Source organism: Arvicanthis niloticus, chromosome 1 (genome assembly GCF_011762505.2).
Source record: "Arvicanthis niloticus isolate mArvNil1 chromosome 1, mArvNil1.pat.X, whole genome shotgun sequence".
Lineage (NCBI taxonomy): Eukaryota > Metazoa > Chordata > Mammalia > Rodentia > Muridae > Arvicanthis > Arvicanthis niloticus.
In genome coordinates, this window is record NC_047658.1 from 90,752,469 (window position 1) to 90,763,540 (window position 11,072).

The 11,072-nt window shown below is 46.2% G+C and overlaps 1 protein-coding gene across 1 annotated transcript; it reads left to right on the forward strand.

Annotated features, from left to right (window-relative positions):
• Aqp8 (aquaporin 8) lies at positions 1-5,943 on the forward strand. Its single transcript, XM_034512699.1, has 6 exons — positions 1-178; positions 288-535; positions 1,865-1,991; positions 2,933-3,147; positions 4,523-4,657; positions 5,326-5,943. Exons 1-6 carry the CDS (start codon positions 167-169, stop codon positions 5,372-5,374), a joined length of 786 nt encoding a protein of 261 aa, XP_034368590.1. The 5' UTR covers positions 1-166; the 3' UTR covers positions 5,375-5,943.
• The last annotated feature ends 5,129 nt before the right edge of the window (positions 5,944-11,072 follow it).

Sequence of the window (11,072 nt, forward strand, 5' to 3'; positions counted from 1 at the left end):
ACCTCCCATCCAGGCTTTATTGCTTTCTGGACACCTTTGGTGAACGTCCCCAGTTCTTTAAAAGCGCAGAGTCTAGCGGACCAGTCTGTGTCCTGGAGATAAGTGAGCACAATCCAGGGCAGCCGGTGCAGCTCCTGGTAGCTCTGGCTCAGACCTTCTGGAACAGATGTCTGGCGAGGTGAGTCTGTTGCTTGGACAAGGGCACTAAGGATGTTTCAAGGCTGGGGATGAGGGTTCTGTTTGGGGGCCTCTGCCACACGAGTTTCCTGTCTTTTTCCCGACGGCAGACACCGATGTGTAGTATGGACCTACACGAGGTCAAGGTGAAGGAGCCCAGCACGGCTGGCAGATACAGCGTGTCCTGGTATGAGCAATACGTACAACCGTGTATAGTGGAAATTTTGGGCTCCGCTCTCTTCATCTTCATCGGATGTCTATCAGTCATTGAGAACAGTCCGAACACGGGGCTCCTGCAGCCTGCCCTGGCTCATGGGCTGGCCTTGGGGCTCATCATTGCTACCTTGGGGAACATCAGGTGAGACCAGAGCTCAGCGTTTAGCCTAGTGCCAATCTGGGAACTCTTGGACACCCACTTATGATCTTTCAAATGTGGGGGTGGGGTGGGGACATCTAGCTTTGCAGCCTGTGCCGCCTATTAAATAGGAGTCATGCTGTTGCTATATTTTAAAGTTAGTTTTCAAGCCAACACACACCCATTGATAGCCATGCCTCTGCTCTATACTGAGCTCTCTTCAGATAGTCTATTCTAGTGACAAACTTAAGAAATAGGTTCTGTTATGTCCTCAGTTTTATATTTGCAAAGAGAAAAGTCCACATCGCTGATGTGAGGTATTTGCTAGAAGGTGGTGGAGCCAGGAGTCAAATTCAAGCTGTCTGATTATAGTGCCCAAAGCTGAGTGCCTCGGGGAGATGGGATCGTAGGGTGCTCAGTACTCTCAGCACTGTCAGTACTCAGTACTGTGGTACACAAAAGGTGCCGGGGCTTTATCCTGACAAGAGTTAGAGTTGGTTTTTTGTTTGTTTGTTTGTTTGTTTGTTTGTTTTGTTTTAAAGAGGCAGAAAAATGACTCTCCCTTGGTTCTTATCTGGGTAGGAGCTCAGTAGAATGGGTTGATGGGAGGTGGGCTGTTTTCTAGAAAAGCCATGTGCCTATTGCCACGTGGCTGTCACGGTGGGCATCCCCCTTGGGGCATCTGACTCGGGGAACTGGGATAGGGCTGTTCTCTATCTCACTCACAATCAGATCTTAGTGAGGACACTGGCTTACTGTTCTCTGGAAAGAAACAATGGACAATTTATTATCTCTTTAAATGGCCAAGGGGGGTTGTGAGTGGGATGAAAGGCACATGACCTATCTAGATAGGCTGGTGGCTTCCTGGCTGGGTGACCAAGGCTAGCCTCTGAGCTTGTGTTTAGTTGTGTGATGTAGAAGAGGGCAACATCTGGGTGTCAGTGAAGCCCAGAGTGTGACCAGCAGGCAGAGAGCTTGGGTTTCCAGTCTGGTGTGTGGACTGCAGATATGACACTTTGGCCACATTTCTGAAGGGCCAGCGCAAGCTCTGAGGTGTAAACCATGGATGTTCCCTTCATGTGTTTGTCCCCAAGGCCACCTAGGGCCTGGGTTTAGGGCCCGCACCACCTATCCCCAGTGCCTCTCACCCCAACACATGCTCTTCATGGAAAAATGGAAGTGAATTGCACATTTCTGCTTATGGAAGGCACTGGGCTGACTCCGGCCTGCAGGCTCAGCTTGGGGGACAGGCTGGAGTACATATTCTCAAGGGACATCCCTGTGGTGAGCCTTGGACCATGGCCTCACGGCTTCCTCTCTTCTTGGTTGTAGTGGTGGACACTTCAACCCTGCTGTGTCGCTGGCAGTCACACTGATCGGAGGCCTTAATACCATGCTGCTAATTCCCTATTGGATGTCCCAGCTCTTTGGGGGGCTGATTGGGGCTGCCTTGGCTAAGGTGAGTGATCCCTGCTGGGACTGGGCTAGTGGCTTGGTACTGATGGAGTCCCCTTCCCCCTCTCTTTCCTTTGGGTTGATACTCCATGCTTGAAATCTTTGAAATCTTCCCATCAATCAAAAAGGCTAGTTCCCGGGCCAAGGAGATGTCCCAGCAGTTAAGAGCACTGGCTGCTCCTCCGGAGGACCTGGGTTCAATTCCCAGTACCCATGTGGCAGCTCACAACCATCTGTAACTCCAGTCTGAGGGATCTAACACTCTTTTCTGGCCTCTGTGGTTACTAGGCATGCTTGTGGTGTGCAGGCATACATGAACACAAACCACTCAGATATATAACAATAAATAAAATATATATATATATATATTTTTAAAAAGTGAGTTCTTCTTAGATGCAAGTTCCCCTTCCACCAGCACTGGTGGTAGAACCGAGGGACTTCAGCATTCCAGAGAAATGGTCTACCATAGAACTTCATTCCCAGGCTGAGCCAAAGATTTCATAGCTCTCTATATAATTCCATGGGCTCCTTCCCCCCACCTCTCCTTGCTCCCCCTCCTCTGTATTCTTCCCTTCTCTCTCCTCCCTTCCGACTCCCACCAGTGCCTGCTCCCCTGAGGCTGACTCAGTTTCAACCCCTCACTCTGTTTCCCCAAGGCCTGCAGGTTCTAGAGCTTCACCTTCTAGAGCTTGAGGCAAGCTGGGTTTGTGCTCTTTTTCTCAGCGAGGGTTATTTAAGCGGCATAGGGACCAACATCTGTTATCCTTAGTTTTCAGGTATGCAAAGTAAGGTTCAGGGAAGTCTTGTAGCTTCTTCGGTTACCTGTGAAAAGGAGAGAAATTGGGAAACAAACACGGATATGTCCAGTCGCAGATGGGTCGGAGCACAGACCCGTGTCCCACTTCCAGCTTCTCTTTCCTAGGCTGAGTGGCTTTTCCTCCACAGGTGGTGAGTCCAGAGGAAAGGTTCTGGAATGCATCTGGGGCAGCCTTTGGGATAGTGCAGCAGCAGGAGCAGGTGGCAGAAGCCCTGGGGGTAGAGATCATTCTGACGATGCTGTTGGTGCTGGCCGTGTGTATGGGTGCCGTCAATACGAAGACGATGGGCCCCCTGGCTCCATTCTCTATTGGCTTCGCTGTCATTGTGGATATCCTGGCAGGGTAAGTATCCCCCAGAAGTGTGGTGACCCTGCCCTGTGGCAAACGGAGACAGTGGGATGGCTTTGGGCAGGCAATGGTGGGTAGGTGGTATTAAGTTAAGCAGTGCTAGGTGACTTTTGTCCAGAGAATATAGTCACCCTTCTACTCTATTTAGGGCTAAGTCAGTGGTCTGGATGAAAATTCCTAATTTCTGTAGTATAAATAAAGCATTCCCTCGGGGTGTTGCCTCTGTCTTACAAAAAATTATCTCTACCCCTGGTCTCTTTTATTTTGAGCTTCTTGTTAGTTTTGGGAAGGCATTAAGGAGACATTTGCTTAGGAACTGTTTCCCTTGTACAGGTTAGTCAAACTTGTGGTTCAGAAAGGCAAGAAATGAGTTAGGGTCATTTAGAGTCTAAAGTGACAAATCTGGGACAATCACCCACATCTGCTGGAATGTCACTTCCAAAAGTTCAGTTCCTTCTTTCCGTTTGGACACAGAACCAAATCTTTCTCAGGGCTTGGGGCTCTGTCCCCTTGGATGGTCTGAGACTGTGGTAGCTCAGTACCAGGTGCTTTGCTGCCCTCTAGTGGCACTTGCTTCACTTACAAGTGTGCTCCCTCCCCCGCCCCCCAACCTGGACGGGCTTCTGGACACAGAACACGCTGAAGGCTATAGGACCCAGCCTGAAGGCACTGGGTCTGGAGACAGAACCCAGAACTTGAGGTGTGTCTTGGAAACAAGCTCTCTCTGGCAAGCCCAAGGAACATGCCTCTTTTGGTGCGCCTGGGAAACAGATTGCCTCTGGAGGTAGGGTCCAGGTCTGTGGCATGAGGACCTTAGTGGCCAGACACACTACAGTAACCATCACGAAGTGCACATTTTGTCATTCGTTTCTGGCTACAGCCTACACTGAGACTTTCCTCTCAGTGGATATGCAGAGGGGTTAGACAAAGGTCACAGAGTAGAACTGCCTGGGCTGGACTTTGAATGTAGGTCAACTGGACTCCAAAATGGGTGGTGTTCCTTGGACTTTGCTTTATAGACGTTGGAAAGGAGCGTGTTCCATTTTCCCCTCCTATCATGACTAAGCAGGTGCTCTTGCTGACCACTTGTTCTAGGAGAGAGAGGAGGTGGGAAGAGAGAGAGAGAGAGAGAGAGAGAGAGAGAGAGAGAGAGAGAGAGAGAGAGAGAGAGAGATGATGGTCAAGTATCAATCATCCTTGGTCTGCCTAGAGCTAAGGCCCCTTTATAACATCTGGGATCCACCCAGGAGCCCTGGTATGGAAGTTTAGAGGATGTTTGTTTGGGGATGACTGTAGGCTTGATTAAGGATGTGGATTTGAGGTAGGACCTTCTGAGATGCTGATGAACTGGGTACCTATGTGTCTGCAGAGGTGGGATCTCTGGAGCCTGCATGAACCCTGCTCGTGCCTTTGGACCTGCTGTGATGGCCGGCTACTGGGACTTCCATTGGATCTACTGGCTGGGCCCCCTCCTGGCTGGCCTCTTTGTAGGACTGCTCATTAGGTAGGAGGGTGACAGGAGTCTCTACAGCTACTAGATTGGCATGCACTTGAACTTGGAGGAGAATGGGAATCTTCAGAGGGAACTATGCTGTTTCTGCCCAGGGCCTTTGGCTCCAAGTGACAGAAATCCACTTTACAAGGGGGACTAACTGGCTCTTAGGACTGAAATACTCACGGGTGGCACTGGCTCCAAGTAGCACTCAAATGTGTCTCTAAGGACTTGGGATATTGCTATGGGTGGGCTTCATGTTTAGATTGGCTTTAAAACTGTTTCTTATCTATTTTTTTGTACAATATATTTGGATCGTATTCTTTCTCCTTGGGGCACCAAGTCCTCCTAGACCCTCCCCATTTTCCCTCAGCTGTGTCTGGGCTGAATGTGTAGCCTTCTTGTATCATTACCCACTGCAGTCTAGAGGCTTCAGGCAATGCCTGGAGCCTGGTGTGAGACACCACTCATCACTCTGTTGCTGATTTCTGAATGGCCACCATATACTTCCTTCTGGACAAGGTATGTGTGGGACCAGAGAGGAAACTGTCCCTCACTGCCCAAGGGGACTGAGCTCAAGAAGCCACCTGTCTAGAGAGTTCTGGGCTTTGAGATTTGTAATGGAAAACTGGGTCTTTCTTCCAGGGGAATGGAGATCTCACAGGATAATTTATTTTTAGGCTCTTCATTGGAGACGAGAAGACCCGCCTAATTCTAAAGTCGAAGTGAAGAACTGCTGGTAGCGTCCCACTGCCTGGAGTCCTCAGCTGCTTGTCCTGAGTTGAGGACAGGACAATTCCATATTTCCTACAGGGCCTGAGCTCAGAGGAGCCACTATCACAGCAGCTGACCTTGGCCTGGCTTCCCAGGCAGGCAGGCAGGCAGGCAGGCAGGCAGGTAGCTGCTGCTTTGTCCTGAGCATGCTCCTGGAACCCGGAATTCCTTTGTGCTCATGGACTGGGCCTGGGGCCCAGCCTGAAAACAGGTAGAGATCATGTAGAAAAAGAGGGAATGTCTCTTTTCCTGAGAGAGGGCAGGACATTGGAGGGGCAAGCAGGTGGAGAATGCAGTTGCTAATCACACTGTTCGTTTCTCAAGCCCTCCTTCTTTTTCACTGTGTTGGGTCTGGAACCCAACTTATGCATACGAGGTGAGCACTTTGCTACTGAGCCCCTTGCTCTCCCCACCCTCTTTCCTCTTGTGTACTGTTACAGAAGGGCTTTCAGGAGCCCAAAGATCTCCTCGCTTCTCCAGCTGCCAATCTGACTTTGTAATAAATGGCTCAGCGTTTCCTTGCAGGTGTCTGTTGACTTGTCTTTTGTTTAAGATATGGGCAGTAATGGGGAGGAAATATATATACGTCTGGGTGGGGAGGATGGCTTCCAGAGGCACTGTTGTTACTTACATGGTCTCTCTCATAGTCTGTCTACACTCAGATGGACCCACTGTGGCATTCAGCCTGGAGCTCAGTGTTCATTTACTTACAATCTAGTGAGAAGACCCTGCTGAAAATGGAATGTAAAGCCCAGGGCCTTGATGAATGTCCAGTACTATCTGGATATGAACCAATCCATTCATTGCACTCCAGCTGGGGATGAGGTGGGGGTGGGGCAAAGATGCAGGGATTCTCCATGGAAGTAGAACAGCAACAGACAGTATAGACTGATGAGCCAGTGGCATATGGGTGAGAGACATGACTATAATGAAGAAGGGATAAGGAGACACAGTAGGAACACATCTTCCAAGTAGAGCATGTATCCATCGTCTTTAAGAACTGTGGGGCATGGGTTTGATTCCCAGCACCCACATGGAAGCTCGTGACTGTCTTTAACTCCAGTCTCGGGAGTATCTGGCTCCCCACTCTGGCCTCCTGGGCATGGCATGCACGTGATGCACAGACCTAAATACAGCCAAAACACTCACACACACAATCCAAGAACACATCGAAAAGATCATCCACCACGGTCAAGTTGGCTTCACGCTAGAGACTCAGGGTTGGTTCAAGATACAAAAATAGATAAATATAATCCATTACATAAACAGACTGAAATAAAAACCCCATGTGATCATCTCATTAAATTCAGAAAAAAAAAAAAAAAACCCTTAACAAAATACAATATACTTTCATGATAAAAGTCCTGGAGAGAATAGGGATACAAGGGACATGCCTTAACCTAATAAAAGTGATTTACAACAAGCTCACAGCCATAACCTAAGTAGAGAGAAACTTAAATTGAGATCAGAAGCAAGACAAGGCTGTCCACTCTTACCATACCTATTCAGTATAGTGCTTGGACTCTTAGCTAGAGAATAAGACAACTGGAGGAGATAAAGAGGATACAAATAACTCTGCCAGGAAATTTGTACAGCTAATAACACACTCAGAAAAGTGGGAGGGTACAAAATTAACAGACAAAAATCGTTGTCTCTTCCTATAGACAAACAATCAGTAGTCTCCCTGTACACAAACAACAGGCTGTGAAGGAAATCAGCAAGACAGCACTATCTTACAATAAGCTAATTTTCTTTTCCTCTCTTGGGATGAGTCTAACCAAGAAAATGAAGGACTTGTATAATAAAAAACTTCTTCAATTCTTCGATTGAAGGAGGGATTTGAAGAAGATATCAGAAGGTCTCCTGTGTTCATGGATAAGTTGGGTTAATACAGTAAACATAGCCATCTTACCAAAAGCAGTCTACTGGGTCAATGCAATCCCCATCAAAATTCCAACACAATTCTTCACACAAATTGGAAAAAAGGTTTAAGCTTTATGCAAACACACACACACAAATCCAAGATAGCTAAAACAATCCCCAATGATAAAAGAACTGTGGGAAGTATCACTATCCCAGATTTCAAGTTGTACTACAGAACTATTGTAATAAAAATTGCATGGTATTGGCAAGACTAAGCAGAGTGTTCTCAGAAGATGAAACCAATGGCTGAGAAACACCTTAAGAGATGGCCAACATCTTTAGTCATCAGGGAAATGCAAATCAAAACTACTTTGAGATTTTTATATTACACGAGTCAGAACAGCCCAGATCAATAAAACAGATGATAGTACATGCTGGCTAGGATGTGGAGAAAGGGAACACTCATTCATTGCTGATGGCAGTGCAAACTCGTACAACCATTATGAAAATCAGTGTGTCAGTGCCTTAGGAAGCTGGAAATAGGTTTATCTCAAGATTCAGATATACTACTCTTGGGCATATACCCAAAGGACTCTACATCCTACTACAGAGATGCTTGCTTTATCCGTGTTCATTGCTGCTCTATTTATGATAGCCAGAGATTAGAAACAACCTAGATGTCCATGAATGAATACTGAAAATGTGGTACATTTACACATGGAATATTACTCAGCTGTTAAAAAATGTAGTGGAAAGATTAAATGGTGAGGGGATGGAGGAGAGGGGAAAGGAAGAGGTGAGGGATAACTAACTCTAATGGCCATTTGAGGACCATATGGAAACCTACTATTGTAGAAGCTTTCTAAAATATATACATATATGAAAGAAGTCTAAATGGGGTCAGCAAATAACAGGGAAGACAAAGCCCCAACTAGACATCTTTCACCACCAACTGAAACATCAAGTTCCAGGAAGGGGTTGAGCTATTGGCCAAGGGAGCCTCAGGGATGCTTGTAAATATCTCTGACTATTGCCAAAGCTATTGGTTGCTTTCTGCAAATGGTAAATTTCTATTGCAGAAGACAAAACTGTCTTAGTTGGGGTTTCTGTTGTATGACGACACCATGACAAAAGAAACTCTTATAAGGGAAAACATTTAATTGGGGTTTGCTTACAGTTCAGAGGTTCAGTCCATCATCATCATGGCAGTAAACATGGCAGCATGTAAGCAAACATGGTGTTGGAGAGGTAGCTGAGTTCTACATCCAGATTGGTAGGCAGCGGGAAGAGAGAGTGACACTGGCCCTGGCTTGGGCTTCTGTTTTGTTTTGTTTTTCGAGACAGGGTTTCTCTGTGTAGCCCTGGCTGTCCTGGAACTCACTTTGTAGACCAGGCTGGCTTCAAACTTAGAAATCGTCCTGCCTCTGCCTCTCAAGTGCTGAGATTAAAGGCATGTGCCACCACTGCCTGGCTCTGGCTTGGGCTTCTGAAACCCTAAAGTCTACCTCTGGAGACACACTTCCTCCAACAAGGCCACACCTACTCCAAGAAGGCCACACATCTTAGAAATGTTACTTCCTGGACTGGAGAGATGGCTCAGTAGTTAAAAGCACTGACTAGTCTTCCAGAGGTCCTGTGTTCAATTCCCAGCAACCACATGGTGGCTCACAATCATCTGTAATGGGATCTGATGCACCCTTCTGGTGTGTCTGAAGACAGCTACAATGTACTCATATACAGAAAATAAACATGTCTTTAAAAAATGTTACTTTCTACGAGCCTATAGGGCCATTTTCATTCAAACAACCACACTTACATAACTAATCGAACACAGAGAAGCTGAGCTGGTGTCTAACTAGAGGCTTCACCCATACTGACTAGTGTTCACAGTACTAGAAGGTACCCGAGGAAAAAGGTGACCACCAACCTAGATATGAACCCTGTGATCTACAACAGTGACTTGTTTGCAAGAAATGCTGGTGCACTAGTGGCACAATGTTATAGGAGTAAACACCCACTTTCTGATTGGATTTAAGGTCCAGTCCATGAGATGGAACCCATGTCTGACACTGCTTGGGTGGCCAAGAGTCTGAAACTGGATAGGCCATTGGCCTATGGAAAACCAGAATGCTGTTGTTCTGCTAAGGGAACATAGCAGTAATATGGCTCCTATGATGTTCTGCTGTACCCACAGATCAGTGCCTTGCTCAACCCTCATCAGAGAAGATTCCTCTTGTAGCAGATGGAAACTAACAAAGAGACCCACAACTGGACAATATGCAGGGAAGAAGAGATTTTGGAACACTTAGTCCTAAATAGGATGTCTTCATCAAACCCCTGACCTTAGGGCACAGGGATCTATGTTGAAGAAGAGTTAGAAACACTATTAAGAACCAGAGGGAATGAAGAACTCCAAAGAAATAGTACTTTCCAGACACAACAGGATTGATGCATATACAGAGATGTTGCCAGACGGCAAAGGGTCTGTACAGGTTCAAGCCAGATGAGGTCCTGGTTCTGAGGTGGGAAAGTAGACATGGCTCTCACTCCTAAACAAAGAAGGTCTCTACAACTGATATCAACTTGCAAAGTTAAAATTAGTTTTCTCCAACAGAATCTTACTGGGTATGTTTACCACACTTAAGGGCAGGCCCCATGCCCAGCAGGAGATGGTCAACACAGAAGTAACTCAGTGGCAATTTTGTAGACATTTTGTCTTCTATTGCTTTGTTTGGGTATTTTTTTTTTCTTATTGGTCTTTTGCTTGAATATTATGATTTTTGATTTAGTGTATTTTTTTCTGTAATTTCCCCCCGTTTGTTTTCTAAAGAAAGAAAGAAAGGGCATGAAGTTGGGTAGGTGTGGAGGATCTTGGAGAGTTGAGAGAGAAAAAAGCATGAAAAATAATAAAGGAAAAATAAATCATGGGCTATTTATGAAGGAAAAAAATTTTGATACTGTAAAGTAGCTCCAGGGAAAAACCAAACTTACTGTGGCAGTTGAATATGCTTGGCCCTGGGAATGGTACTGTTAGGAAGTGTGGCCTTGTTAGAGGAAGTGTGTCACTGTGGGGTGGGCTTTGAGACCCTCTCCTAGCTGCCTGGAGGACAGTCTCTCCTGGCTGCAGTCGAACCAAGATGCAGAACTCTCAGCTCCTTCTTCAGCACCATGTACGCCTGGATGTTGTCATGCTTCCTGCCATGTTAATGGACTGAACCTCTGAAACTGTAAGCTAGCCACAATGAAATGTTTTCCTTTATAAAAGTTGCTTTGGTCATGGTGTCTCTTCACAACAACAAAGCCCAAACTAAGATACTTGACATTTCTATATGATAAGCAAAGCACCCAGGGTAAAAGTGAAGATGCTCCTTACTGGGGAAAAGGCTCTATTACAATGGAGGGCTCTATTACAATTGGCTGGCAGGGTTTCTGTCTACATGGAACTTCAGAATGTGACCTTATTTGGAAATACAGTCTTTGTAGATTCAACTAAAGGAACTATCAAGATGAAACTACGTTGGCATTGGGTGCTAAATTCAGAGAGTTATTGTAAGAGACAGAAAATGACACACATGGGATGCAGTTATTGAGCACACCACAGGAAAATGCAGAGACAGCAGATGTGGGAGGAGGCAGGAAGTTTTTTTCTCAGGAAGTTTTTTTCTCTAGTGCCTTTGGAGGAGACACATCCTTGTGGATACCCCAAGTTTATGTCTCTTGGATTCTAGAATGGCGAGAGGATACATTTGTCATTTTAAGTTACAAAGTTTGTGGAAACTTATTACATGAG